Source organism: Pinus tabuliformis, chromosome 1_2, assembly GCF_031772625.1.
Source record: "Pinus tabuliformis cultivar Carrire ecotype Pingquan chromosome 1_2, CPIR1, whole genome shotgun sequence".
Classification (NCBI taxonomy): domain Eukaryota; kingdom Viridiplantae; phylum Streptophyta; class Pinopsida; order Pinales; family Pinaceae; genus Pinus; species Pinus tabuliformis.
The window spans coordinates 364,720,836-364,736,372 of NC_142298.1; the positions used below are offsets into that span (position 1 = coordinate 364,720,836).

A 15,537-nucleotide genomic window follows, 5' to 3' on the forward strand; every position below is an offset into this window, starting at 1 on the left:
TGATCCTTTCGAGTAGTTCTGCTTGATACAAACATTTCGTGGACGTATTTAACTGTTGTAGCCCCAACCCAATTTTAAGTTTTTGCAAGTGGTTTAATGCTCAAATCCAACATAACATGTAACTTATATAAATATTAAACTTACATGCAACTCAAAACATGAAAGACTATTGTACTCGTTTGACATTTTTAGCTTATACAAGAAATAAATGCAAGCATTCATCACACATGACACATTTACTTTTGGTCCAATGACCCTGAAAAAACCCACAAGGGGAAAACCAATCTTCCAAGAGGATTTGATATTAACTTCTCAAGAAATTATTTACAAAGACAATTAACAAGTATACTTATCTCTCCCTTGGGAAGAGTGCCTTTGATAGACCACTTTCTCTCTGATTTTTGAACCACAATCTTAGTTTCTTTCTCCGACTTCCATTCAACCTTCAGAGACTGAAAACTAGGACTTCTGGCAGCTATATTCTTCCTATAAATTCAAGCTTTTGTCCAAACCTTAACTACCCAAAAAAGCGATCTAGTCAACCTTCTTTTCAGTGCACAGATTTGCTTGACCTCTACTCTAATAAGACAACAATTTGATCCTTGAGCTTTGAGTTGCCTGACTCTTGAATGTTGCTCCAAATTTCTCGCTAATCAGCTATAGGTATCCCTTGAAAAGAGTGCAAACTAGTGCATAAAATGTGAGTTTCTTGGAGCATTTACCTTCCATGAAAATCTCTCAACAAGACTTTGATTATACCACGAGCAGAGTGCAGGTATTCTCTGGCTGCCTCCTTGATTTTCAAGCCCCTTTCTTGAGTTTATACTCTACCTCCTAGAAACTCAAGCTTACTCCTAGAAACTCAGGCTTGTTGTGGCATGAATTCTCAGCTATAAAACTTTCTCCCTCGACCTTCTCCTCCTCTTCTCCTTTCTCCCTCTCTTCTCCAAAACTCTCATGTGAAGAATGAATGAGAGACTTTATTTTTCCCTTTTTGTCTTCTCAAATGAAGAAAACCCTAACCCTTGAGATCTAATGGTTGAGGTTAAATATCAGCTCATTAGATCAAGGGTGGAGATCATTTTCTCTTGACCCCTTCTTACATGTCCCCTATTCAATCAATGAAACTCCCAGTCATTTTTTTAATGTTTTTTTACCATGTGCATTTTTTCTCTCATAAAGTCACTTTTAAAACATAAAGTCATTTTAATAATAAAGTGTAGCTTGTATTTTTGTTATAAAGTCACTTTATAACACTAGTGACATTGATATAATAAAGTACATAGTAGATAATCCATAAAAAGTAACTTTCCTCCATAACATTAATATAACTCATAATGTCACATGACAAAAAGGACATTAATGTGTCTTCCTAGGCCAAAAGGATAAATGCACTAGGAAACACCTCCTTGATACACTTATCTTCAACACTCCCTCTTACTGAAAAAGGTGTTTCTCACCACTCCCACCATGTCTCTGAAATATACATGCTTGCCACATGGCCATGACTTTGTGAGAATATGTGCTACCTGTTCATCAATGGATATCTACTGAAGCCTCACAACTCCTCTCTGAACCCAACCCTGATCAAGTGGTACTTGATCTCTATGTGCTTTGACCAGTCATGAAATACTAGATTCTCCATGAGTTTAATACAACTCTGATTATCACAGTATATCGTAGTTGGTCTCAGCCTTTGACCAAATAAGCCACATATCATCTTGCGAAGCCAAATAGCCTCACAGTTGGCATGACTAGCTGCAATATACTCAACTTTTGTTGAGCTTAGTTCCATTGATCTCTGCTTCCTGCTGAAACAAGACACAATTGTCGAACCCAACATGAAACAACATCCGGAAGTACTCTTCCAGGCACTAGCACTGCCTTCCCAGTTTGAATTTGTACAAATTGTCAACCTAACTCCATCTCCTCGAATATATTCCAAACCATAGTCCATTGTGCCCTATAGGTACCTCAACACATGTTTCGCAGCCATGCAATGCACTCTCCTAGGCTCCATCATAAACTGACTCAATGTGTTGACTGTTATACAGATATTCAGTCTAGTGTTGATTAAATATATCAAAGTACCAATCCACTAACGATACAAAATGGGGTTCACCAACTTGAAATCTGAAGCATGCAACTTCTTCCAGTTGGTGATCATAGGAGTAGCCATAGGCCTACAACCCTCCATACAAAATCTCCTCAATATGTCCCTTACATACCTGCCCTAGCCCACGATGATATGCCCATGCTACTACCAAACCTCCAACCACAAAAAGGAATACATCAATCCCAGATCAGTCATATCAAACTTTGAAAAGGTCTCTCTTGAAGTGTTGGATGAATCTACTCTCCTGTAATACACAAGCCACCCACATACAAAACTAGAATGACTGGATCGTCACCAACCATGATAACGTGTAGGTTCGTATTTACATCACTCTTCTGGAAACTCATTTGTTGCAAGTAGGCATCTATCCTCTTGTACCATGCTCTCGATGCCTACTTCATTCCATATAAGGCTTTCTTAGGCCTACACACATGAGAATCCCTCCCATGCACCTCAAAGCCCCGTGATTGCTCAATGTACACCTCCTGTATAACCCCATTGAGAAAGGCGGTCATCACATCGATCTAGTGAATCCTCCAACCTATCTCAGTTGTTATAGAGGTCATTGTTCTAACAGAGGTATAACGAGCAACTCGTGCGAAGGTCTCCTCATAGTCAACTCCCTCTACGTGTGAGAACCCCCGCACCACAAAACGAGCTTTGAAATTCTCCACGCTGCCATCCGCAGCATGTTTAATCTTGTAGAGCCACCTAGAAGTCACCACCGACTTCCCCTTAGGTCTCGGCACTATCTCCCACACATCATTCTTCATGGTGGAGGCATACTCCACCATGGCATCCCTCCAGATCTACTGACTAGAAGTCTCCTCGTAGCTACCTGGCTTAGTCTCCACAATAGCTGCCACATAGCTACCCAACCTCTCTGGTGGTCTGTTCTCCCTAAATAACCACTTGGGTCTCCCCATTGTCTCTCGGGCTTCCTTTAAGGTCTCATGAAGCCATTTTGGCTTCCTCTTCCCTATAATAGCCTCCTTAACTGATATGGGAAAATCCTCAACTAGAGCCTTTCCTCTTGACGAGGAAGACCCTCCTATGGTCTGTGGTAAACCTATACTCTGAGATCTTCCGCCCAATGATACTTAACTTTGTGAACCTGTCACCCCTGAAGTAGGTGATCCTCTTGACTCTCATGTACCACCTAAAGATCCTAATACCTATGGTGTGGCCCCCTGCTGAAGAGCATGCTGATCTACTCGATCAACCTCCCGAGACCTCCTCAAGGCCCTCTCCTCCTCAAATCTCACATCTTGCCTTAGGATAACTTTCCTCAGTGTAAGAATGTATATACAGTAGGCCCTATTGGTCTCACTACAACCCACAAAGATACCCTTCTCTGCAATGGGTTCTAGCTTCATCCTCTTCTCCTCAAGGACGTGTAAATATGTAAGTCACCCAAAGATCCTGATGTGCCCAATCTCAGGCTTCTTCCCAAAAAAATCCTCCTTAGGAGTCTTAGTACCCAAGACTCTATGCAGGCTCCTATTCTGTAGATACACTGCAATGTTACACACCTTAGCCCACAAAAAAAAAAGTAGCCTTTGATCATGCAACATAGCTCTAGCGACACCCACTATGGCCTTGTTCTTCTCTCTACCACCCCATTCTATTGGGGGTTATAAAGCACCATGTACTCCCTCCTGTTGCACGCACTACTACCGAACTCCATCTCCTTAGAGGTATACTCATCCCCATTGTCTGATCTCAAAACCTTGATCTTCTTCCCCACCTGGTTCTCCACAAGATCGTTAAACTCTTGGAACCTATTGAAAACCTCATCCTTGGCTTTAGCAAAAAAATCCAAGTCTTCCTAAAGTAGTCATCAATGAAGGTCACATAGTACTCGCATCTGCTCAATGATACACGAGAAATAGGACCACAAACATCAGAGTGTACCAAGACTAGGATACCTATTGCTCTGTTGTCACTGCTCGAGAAAGGTGTCTTGGTGTACTTTCCCAAAGCACACCCCCTACACACATCATGATGCTTAGTGTTGAACTAAGGTAATCCTGTAACCATCTCCCTCAACATCCTAAATGCTCCAAGGTGCAAGTGGGCCATCCCCCTGTGCCAAATCTCACACAAATCACTACTACAAGTTTGTGCCACTAAGGCTCTAGTAGGCTAAAATATAAACCTGTAGAGTCTCCAACTGTAGACTCCAATTACTCTAGCAGACTTGATACTAGATCCTCTGGGATATATGCGCACATGTCCTCCTCGAAACACCACTACATACCCATGTTCTCAATACTGGAGACTGAAATCAAGTTCTTCAGCCTAGGAACATAAAGAACATTTGTCACTTTCAGAGGAGATGAAGACTGCCTCTGAAAGGATATTGTCCCCACTCCTGCCACTATGACCTTGGAGTTATCTCCAACCACAACCTCCAAATCAATATAATCCTCTATGAGACTCGTGAAGTGCTCTCTCACTCCAATCATATGGCAAGATGCTCCATTGTCTACAAACCACGCACGAGAAGATGTGACATGAATGGCTACACTAACCACTAAGGCAAACTCTATGTCAAATATGGAGGTGAACTCATCCACCTCTGTTGAAGCTACTATGCCCTTCTTCTTGTTCTTCTTGTTGGGACACTAAACAACACAGTGACCTAACTTCCCACAAGCAAAGCATTTCGCTTTGCTTATGTCCTCCTTCGCCTTCTGCTTTCCCTGCTTGGCCTTCTTCTTTTCCTTAGCTATGAGGGCAACATTCTCCTCCTCACCTCCCCCCCCACGCTCGCTGCCGCTCTTGGCACTCCTCCTGAATGAAGTCATTCCACATCCTCCTCCAATGTGGAAAATGCACTTTGGCCACAATGTCATCCATGAATCCATCCCACTATTTGGGAAAACCATCTAGTGTCATCTTGACCAATGGATCCTCAAGGATAGTCTCTCCCACCGCAGCCAACTCATCTCTCACCTAAGTGATCTTGGTGAGGTATGAGGTCACCATGTCGGTCTTGGTCATCTTGGTGTTTTTTAGCTTCTACCTCGACACCATCTTCCTATTCTCATTGGAACTCTAGTGTAGTGTGACAAGGGACTCCCACATCTTGTAGGCAAAATTCTTCTCTGTCACATGAGGGAATAGGTGGTCTTTGATGGCATCAAGAATGATTCTCTTTGCTTCTACAATCCACTTGTTGAAGTCAACCAACTGAGCGGAATATGTAGGAGGTTGCATGACATTCTCTACAATGTCCCATACCTCCAACTCCTCAAGCAACAACATCATCCTTTCCTTCCAGGGGCTAAAGTTTTATGCTTCGCTCAGCCTATCTTCCAGCCTTAAACCAGTCACCATGACTCACACTACCAACACCAAAAAACAGATAAATCACAGATCTGTCACTAGGCAGCATTCCTCCCTCTCAACCAATAGTGCTTTGGGTTTCTACAGAGGTTTTAGGCTGACTAATCACTGTAATAGCAAAAGGTGCTTGTTTGTCTCTTCTATCAGCTGATGGAAAAATTCACTATAGGTTCATAAGCTCTGATACCATGTAAAAATTTTCACTGTTGTAGCCCCAACCCAGTTTTAAGTTTTTGCACGCGGTTTCATGCCCAAACCCAACATAACTCGTAGCTTATATAAATATTAAACTTTCATTCAACTACTCTTTTGACAATTTTCCACTGATACAAGAAATAAATGCAAGAACTCATCACACGTGACATTTATTTTTGGTCCAATGACCTTGGAAAAACCCACAAGGGGAAAACTAGTCTACAAAGAGGATTTAATATTAGCTTCTCAGGAAATTATTTACAGAGATAATTAACAAGTATACTTATCTCTCCCTTAAAATGCCTTTGGCAGTCCACTTTCTCTCTGATCTCTGAACCATAGTCTTAGTTTTTTTCTCTGACTCCTGTTCAGCCTTTAGAGACTGAAAACTTGAACTTTTGGCAGTTGTACTCTTCCTAGAAATTCGGGCTTTTGTCCAGACCTTGACTGCCCAGAAATGTGAGCTAGTCAACCTTTTATCAATGCATAGATATGCTTGATCTCTGCTATGATAAGATAGCAACCTGATCCTTGAGTTTCGAGTTGCCTGACTCTTGAATGTTGCTCCGAATTTCTCGTTGATCAGCTACAGGTATCCCTTAAAAAGAGTATAGACTAGTGCATAAAATATGAGTTGCTTGGAGCATTTACCTTCCACGGAAATCTCTCAACCAGACTCTAATTATACCTCGAATTGAGTGCAGGTATTCTCTGGCTGCCTCCTTGATTTTCTTGAGCTTATACTCTGCCTCCTAGAAAATCTGGCCTGATCCTATAAACCTGGGCCTGCTGTAGCATGAATTCTCAGTTGTAAAACCTTCTCCTCCTCTTCTCTTTGTTCCCTCTCTTCTCCAAAACTCTCATGTGAAGAATGAATGAAAGAAACTTCATTTTTCCCTTTTTTCCTTCTCAAATGAAGAGAACCCTAACCCTTGAAATCTGATGGATGAGATTAAATCTCAGGTCATTAGATCAAAGTTGGAAATCATTTTCTCTCTTGACCTGTCCCCTTCAATTAATGAGATGCTTAGTCACTTTTTAATGTTTTTGTACCATATGCACTTTTCTCTCATGAAGTCATTTTTAAAACATATAAGTCACTTTCATAATAAAGTGTACCTTGTACTTTTCTCTTAAAGTCACTTTAATAATAAAGTGTACCTTGTACTTTTCTCTTAAAGTCACTTTATAAACTAAGTGACTTTAATATATTGAAGTACATAGTACATAACCCATAAGAAGTAACTTTCCTCCATGACATTACTATAACTTATAATGTCACATGACAAAAAGAACATTATGTGTCTTCCTAGACCAAAAGGATATATGCACTAAGAAACACCTCCTTAGTACCCTTATCTTCAATAATCTTCAAAGACAATGAACCACATAGAAGAAAAATTAATAATAATAATAATAAACTTAATTTCAATAACTACTTTAAGCAATTATAGATTAAATGTGAGACTTCCTTTTTCTTTGAACAAAGAAATAATGAATTCGATGCTCTGAAAGTTATTAAACCAACAAAAAAACTAAAACTTCACCATATGATAAGTTTATTAGCAAAACAATATCAAATCTCTTACCATACAGAATTTAAAGTAAAATTTTATATCAATAATTAAAAATAAAGATCTTTTAATATCTCAATGCTTTTATATAAGATAAATTCGGGGGATTTTTCGATTTTATAAAGCCAAACTATAAAAGGGGAAGATTCAACGAGTTGACTAATTAGACGAGCAATAACATGAAAAATATATCTAATAATAAAAAATAAAAATAAAAATATGTATGGATTATGTGATTAGGGCTCTCCTTAGGACTGAAGATAGAGTTTTAAGATTAACTATGATAAAAATCAATAATTTTGAATTTTGATTTATTACTGATCAGTAAGGGACTCTAATACCTAAGTTCAAAATTCATATGTGTACAGTCACAGAACCTCGCAAGTTTGACAAAATGTAAAAAATAATAATATAGTAATTATAAGGTAAAGATTCGAAGTTTACAATAAATAAAATCATTGCAATCATATTGCTTCGTAAACCAAAACGATCTTATGTCACGGAAATACCCGGTGAGTACCATTGAAATCGAAAGAGTCAGATACACCATAGCGAGGTATGCGAAGGACCAATTCCGAGACCTGATGTACGTTGAGTACGTTTCTCATTAAATTGAAGCAAAAACAGAGTCAGCAAAAATCATAGATAAATGTTTAACGCAAAGGGCGATTACTTTGTAACTTAAAAGAATTTTATTTGATATTATTATTAACTTTTTACGATAAATGTAAAATAAAAAAATTAAAAATATATATATTTTTATTTTATTTTATTTTATTTTATTAATAATTTTTTATACTGATGTAATTTAAAATTTTTAACTTTTATTTGATTTTCTTATTAATTTTTTACAATAAATGTGACATCCAAACAAGGTTATTTAATTAAAACAACCTTTCAACCACTTAAAAAAGCGGTTATATATATATATATATATATATTCAATTTTGCCTAAATGATTTATTAAAAACAAAACCAGCAAAATCATCGAAATCATAAAAACTATTTAATGCAAATTGTGATTTGAAATGTTCAATTTTTCTAATTTTTATTATAATTTTTAAAATAAATATTACATTCCAAACAGTTATTTCATCAAATCAAACCAAACCCTGTAACCACTTGGAAAATGATTTGCCAATTTTTTTTAAAATGGACAAAAAAAATTAAATTAAAAGGAAAAATTAAAAGCCCCAGCAGCTTAATTGGTAATGACCAGGTAGCTTAGGTAGCTTAATTGGTAATGACCATGCAAATGAAATGTACGAAACCAGCCTAATTGCTAATTCCTCTAGATACCATTAAAAATAATAATAATAATTAAACCAAAACAATTTTATTTGATCGTAAAAACGAAAGCTATATTTTCTGCTATGAAGGGACTAATAATACTGCAAAGAATAAATGGTTGATGAGATAACCAGCATCAAAATGATCATCAAGAACACAATAATAATGATCAACAGAGATGAAATAATCAAGGTGCAGTATCCCTCACTTCACATGGAAATATCACTCAACCATTAGGCCTGTCCAACCACATATCATAGAATATAACTCGAGTATAAACAAAAGGTTACATCCTTCTATTCTAATCAGTTCCTCCGAGAAATGCTGTTAGGATTTTAGCGCTAATCCCCAAAGGTCACGTCAAAAGGCCTTGCAGATTAGAGTTTTCCCATCCACCGTGTCATTTAGGAGATTTTCTATTGCCATTTTGATTTCTTTTATGGGAGCTTTGACCATTTGATTTCATTAGGATTGGGAGATTAGACTTCTCTGTAATTACAGACTTTTTTTCAAGAAAATCAATTTAATTGTTCGTTTTCACTTGGAGAGAAAAGAAACATCAAAAGAAATGAAATGAATAATATTAAAAAGAGATATAATGTATCTTCCAAGTTTTTGATGTAATCTCCTCCCGGAAATATCTAATAAAAAATGGAGTTTTTTGCATTAATTATTATCTGCAATTTTGTAGTTTTGAATTACATTTTCGTTTATTTCTTGGCAAGCAAATTATGATGTAATTTGCAATTAATTTCTGGGAAATTTTAGTTCAATAATTAGAAGGAACATTACATTCTCCCATCCACCATGTCGTTTAGGAGTTTTTTTATTGCCATTTTGATTTCTCTTATGAGAGCTTTGACCTTTTAACTGCATTCCTCTTCCCGAATATTCCTCTTGCTCTTGGTTTTATTTCAACTTATCATAACTGCCAGAATTTGTAAAGGCTGTTCAAGCTAGGTATGGGAAACCGTGTTCCAGTTAATGGTGTTAAAACTTACTACAATTAAATTTGCTCTTTTACAAGACTTGTGCTCCCAAACTCCTCGTCCTGACTTTCATATATCCTAATCACTAATTGTAATTCTGGTTTACGCTTCTGACATCTTGTTGCTAAATATTGACCCCAATTGCAATTCCTACATTCCATATCACCTCATAAAGTTTTACGATTAATCGCAATGCTTATTAAATTACACTGATCCATGTTTATCACTCCATGTTTAATGTTGGAACAGCATTGAATCTACAGCCTAAGTAAAGCCTATTTAAGTAGAATTTACAATTCCTGATAGAGTAGAAAACTTAGACAACTTCAAATGATTCTCGTCTAAGTTACTATGATACAGTGGACAACTTCAAATGATGCTCGTCTAAGCTACTAGGATACAGATATTAATATTAATATGGATGCATCATATTTTCAAATATATGAATAAATAAATTAATCACCGACTGATGTATAAAGCCCCATGGTTCTTATTGATGCTGATCCTGCGGCAACTGGGGGGTGCAAGGCCCCAGACAACCATCGACTGAATCCTGCAGCTGGTTGGGTCGTAGAGTAGTTATCTGCAATGGGCATAGGCCCTATCTTTTATGTTTCTATGGCTATGACCAAGAGCTTAAGCCAACCCCAGATTTTGACTTTGCTGGTGGAGGTTGACGATGGCAACTCACCAACTTTTGTATCAAAGCATGTACATGCTTTTGCCGATTATGCCAATTAGTAGAGATTAAACAAGCATTATACCCACAAACAAACAAACTAAGCCAACCCCAGATTTTGACTTTGCTGGTGGAGGTTGATGATGGCAACTCGCCAACTTTTGTATCAAAGCATGTACATGCTTTTGCCGATTATGCCAATTAGTAGAGATCATGTAGGGATCCATCCCATTTCCATGACTCCAGGATTTATCCATATTCAGTATGGATCAGGACAGATCCAAGGTCCTGGGGAACTGAATCCAGTAACATATACTATTGTATAATACATTTCATTGTGCAGACTGACACCCTCACATAGCTGGAACTACAATATCAATAGCCTGCAATTACTCACCTCAATCGTGGACTCTACACATTACATTTTCTACACGATCAATAAATACTGCTAGAAATCCATTTAACTAGCTCATTTGAGTTTTAAACTTGTCACAACCGTAGATTATTTGCTTCCTCCTATCTTCATTCCTGCTAGATCACAATTCTATATCTGTCATATGTAAAAATATCCCAGTTCCTTTAATTGATCAGGTATAAAGCTAGCCCGTTTTACAAATTAGTTAATCAGAACAAAAATCATGGAGTGAAATGCACGAATACCAAAACACTCTACATCAAACGAGAATATGATATTCAGAAGTAATCATGACTATGTAAACATCAATGATCTACAAGGGATGAGACTAAAACAAAAATATAACCAGAGTGCTTAACCATTCATTTCAAGGTAAGGCCATCAAAAATACATCCTTTAAATGTTGATGAACAAGACGTTAAAAGATACCCTAAATATCAGACCTGACTTACAAATTATACCTATTGACATAACTTAAATCCTCTACAGTTCAAAGTATATGCTCCAAATTCAGGGTTATAGTAATCGATCAGTTGAACTCGACAAAATTAAAGGTCAAGCATGAACAAGACTGTTGAAGGCTTACGGCCATATGTTAACTACGTTCATGCTCTAACTGATCCAATAGCAGGTAACCTCCCTAAAATAGTCGAGGTTGAAATTACCACTAATATAAAGATCTAATAACAATAGATGATCTTGGGAATCCCCATTATCAAAATTGCTGCTATAAGTTAAACCTCTCCGAGGCTTCAAGTTGGAGGATTAATCACCGAATTAATGTAACAGTCAATCACAACCATAATTTTGAAAAACAAAACATATGATCCAATTTGCTTGACAACGAAATTGGGATAGTCTATCAAAGCTCTTTTAAAGCATATCACCAAACCAAACACCCATTATAAACAAATATTTATATTATATGTAAATAGCGAATAGATGAATATTACAAACAATAAATAGGAACAAAACACAAAATCAGGTAATAGGTTGATAATGCAAAGACAGGGCAATGATACCTAATGACTTCTAAAAACAGTAGAGCTTTTAGGTCTTTAAAATCCTTACAAAAAGATAACCCACCTGTCAAAATCAGTAAGAACTCCTAGTCAAGAATCTTGTTTAGCCAGAATTTAGAATTAGTCAATCAGACATTTTGGCCGTCAAACCAGGTTGCGTGCATATTAAATCTAAGTTATAACAATAGATCATTTTTTCTTTCTGCATATACCAATCATATAATGCAGTAATTCATTTTTCTAAATTTTAGTATGAGTACCTTTCATTCTTGTCGAACCCAAATCTTGCACCAAAGTAGAACGAAACAGCCAGCAGCCACGCATCACTATGAACAGCAACCAAAGATAACCAATCTTTTTCTTGCATTCCGTCCCGCGCAAAGTTAATTCCCAGAGCTGGCTCCGGAAGCTCTGGTGGTACCTCTTCAGCTGGAAGATTAACTTCCCATGACTCATTTGGCAACCCATAAAGACACAAGTTCTCTTTCTCTACAAAGCATAACAAATTCTTTGATTCTTAATTTTACTCACAAAAAAGGAATACATTGATCTAACTTAGAACAAACAAACACAACTTACTGAACATGAAAGGGGTATTCTAGGACTTTATTTCCTTTCAATATAACTGCAAACGCGACAGGAGCACAATGAAAATAACCATGCAACTATAACTGTGTTTTTGTACATATAGCTAAACCAATGAAGATGCAGAAGAAGAATTATGTGTTGTGAAAGCTTTGCTATTAAACTCTACATCATTCATCAACCATGTGAACTATATAATATCGAATAACAGTGTGATCTCTATAATGACTATTGATAAACAACTGAATTGTCTCTCTTCCAAATCAAATAAAAGAGATAACTCTGACAGCTACGGCTTGGTTAGATGGTAAAGCAAGGCTATTTTATAACCCGACCAAGGTTCAGATCCCCAGGCATGTTTTGTCCATCCTGGGCCCTCTCACCTATGCCAAGGTTCACGTCCCCCAGGCAAGTTTTGTCCATCCGGGGCCCTCTCACCTACGCAAGGGGCCCTTTTCAGGCAATTGAGACCAGATGCAAGTCTGAGGTGACTTTGGCTCAGATCCCCAGGTATCTTTTGTCGATCCTGGGTCCTCTCACCGGTGTAAGGGGCCTTTTTCAGGCATTGAAGCCAGATACAAGCCTTGGGTGACTTTGGTAGAATAGAAAATCCCACCTATAACTTTTCAGCAGAAGGGATTTTTTGAAAGTGTTCTAAGCAAGCTTACTTTACATTGTAATATTCACAGATTGGTAAGGGCATGCTTGCCATGGATTATAATAGAAAGCATCTTGTACAAAACAAAAAGAGAGAACTCATACTTTAAACACTTTTAACCAGTACAAAACCATCCTGTGCCCTCTCACTATGTAAGGGGCCCTTTTCAGGTCATTTAGGCCAGATACAAGTCTTGGGTGACTTTGGCAGAATAAAAAAACCCCACCCATGACTTTTTAGCGGAAGGGATCTTTCAAAATGTTGTGAGCGAGCTTATTTTACACTGTAATATTCACAAATTGGTAAGGGCACGCTTGCCATGGAATTATAATAGAAAGCGTCTTGTCCAAAATGAAAAGAGAGAAATAGTTTAAACACTTTTAACAAGCACCTTTGTGTTGTCAATTCTTCAAACTACAGATGGTAAGCTCAAGCTTCTCCTTGTGGCAAAAGCCTAGCTCCCCAATTGTGCACCTTGAAGAAAAGGCCCAAATATGCAAGCGAAATGGCTCAATGAAAATCAGTTTGTGAATATAGATTTTTAATACTGTCCACTAGCCCACTAAGGACTGAACTGAATCCATAATTCTACTAACATAACTGTCTTAAGAGTTTCTATCCATGAATTAAAAAACCATTCTATCAAACCGATATGAACAAGCGCAAGGCAGTCTTTTTTATTTTTAAAACAAAAAGTGAGGGGAAAGAGAATTTTAATGTAGAATGAAATTCCAACATAGAAATATGCCTTTGTATGAGATAGCTTGCAACAACACATAAATCACCAGCACATGTCAGAAACAACACATAGATAAAAAGCGCATGTCAGAAAGGTAGGATGCTATCACATCCTACCTGGAACTTACAACCCAATGCCAAGCCAGCTTTTGATGTGGTAATCCTTTGTAAACCCTCTGTCTCCTATAATCGTTAGGATTGACTGCCCCTATAACCTGATGCTATTATTTAAGTCTAACCAGTCCAAAACTCATAGTCTCGACTCTCAATGCAATAATCAACGTTGACCAAGTAATCTCGCTTATACTCATCTGTAAGCATTACTGAATTACCATGTAAAAGGTCACCCACGAACTTCGATCTTGGCCAAGATAATCACAATTTCTGCCTACATTATTCATCCAGGGGCTAGAGGCCACAACTAGGACGGACGAGGAGGCCCTAATTAAACGAAATGGATGTAATGTATAAGTAAAGGAAAAAAAAATTCACTTTGGAATTATGAAAGCCCATAACCAGGTTGTATTTTCTAAGTCCAAACAGATCCAATTATGAGACCACCAGTTTCATTAATAACACTTACAGAAGCAAAATGACGGGTAACACCTCAACCCATAAGGATTTCGTTCCCAATAACCAGCGTTTACTCCACAACCCAATTTCATACCATAGAAAAAAACTTATAACAGTTTTCAACTTACATACAAAATTTACGTAAAAATCACGCATTATCTGTAAAATTATTCACAATAAACCTAAAAAAATAGATAAAATAAATCATGCCCACTCGCAAGTGACATAAAACACAGATTTTCTTTCTCGTTTTTCTTTTACTGCTTAAGATAAGTTTGTGGAATCGAACACTCACCCGGATCACATTGTTGGTAAAACTCTTCCACATCTGCACAACAATCAAATGAATTACCAATCCCGCTGACATACCCATGGGTGATTAAATCAATCGGAACAAAAGAATAAATGAGGTCAAAACAAAACCAGAAACTTAAATACCATTGGTGAGGGCCTTAATCATTCCGGCTCTTCGGCCCTTGAAATCCTTGAAGACTTCTTCCACCGTGCGCGGATTGTAAGGCCCCGACCCTCCTTCCATTGATTTGATATACCCTCCTTCCATGGATATGATGTCTCTGTATATATTTTATTTGCCTACACTGGCTGTGAAATGCAGAAAAAGAAATAGAGCTGGTTATGAGTCCTCCGGCTCCTGGGCTTGTAATCTATTTGTTCAGATTGGTTGACGATACATAGCTAGAGCGAACGAATGAAAAGCAATGGACAATTCCCAAAAACAAATCCAAATGTATTCCCTTCAGCCTGTTGCCTTGAGATCTATAGGAAGTGCTGTTCCATTTATAGAAGTTGCCATGGTCCCTGCCCAAGGGCTTTAGGGCTTTTTTATCCGAAATGCCCTCTAATGTCCTTGAAAGTCAAGGATCAGCAGCATTACAATCTTTGTTAATTTGGAGATTAGTTATGTCTCTGCATGGGAAGCAATTTTTAATTTATAGTTAATTTTTGTATGATTTTAGAGATTAAGAGTTGTACAGCCTTTTCTCCTAACTGCTCCCGAGTCTTTTGAAGTTAAATCATGGCAAACTTTGTTTTTTTAGATATTATTTGTGGCATTTTTTTCATAAGTATATTAATTTTCGCATGTGTTTTAATAAATTGTATTTTTTAATTATTTTATGTTTTAGAGTGTTTGGTTAAAATTTCTGAAATAATTTTTTTGGTTAGATTGTGAGTTTTTATTTTATTGTTATATGTATTTTTGAATGTATAAATGGATTTATTTTTAAAAAGTTGGTAAAAAAATATGATTATGCAAAGTTTATAGTTCAAACTTGTACCCAAAAAAATTCCAAAACTCAGAGCAATTAAACCATTATCGTTACATTTATAAT

At 37.2% G+C, this 15,537-nt stretch overlaps 1 protein-coding gene across 1 annotated transcript in view; it reads right to left on the reverse strand.

Moving 5' to 3' along the window:
- The window catches only part of LOC149205884 (PHD finger protein ALFIN-LIKE 3-like), a 54,070-nt gene extending 38,999 nt beyond the window's left edge, over nt 1–15,071 (reverse strand). The window contains exons 1-3 of the mRNA XM_089395200.1: nt 14,624–15,071; nt 14,481–14,513; nt 11,892–12,120 (exon numbers count right to left, since the gene is read on the reverse strand). Of these exons, the coding sequence (XP_089251326.1) occupies nt 11,892–12,120; nt 14,481–14,513; nt 14,624–14,747 (386 nt within the window). The 5' untranslated portion in view covers nt 14,748–15,071. The remainder of the gene's footprint in view (nt 1–11,891; nt 12,121–14,480; nt 14,514–14,623) is intronic.
- Between the last annotated feature and the right edge of the window lie 466 nt (nt 15,072–15,537).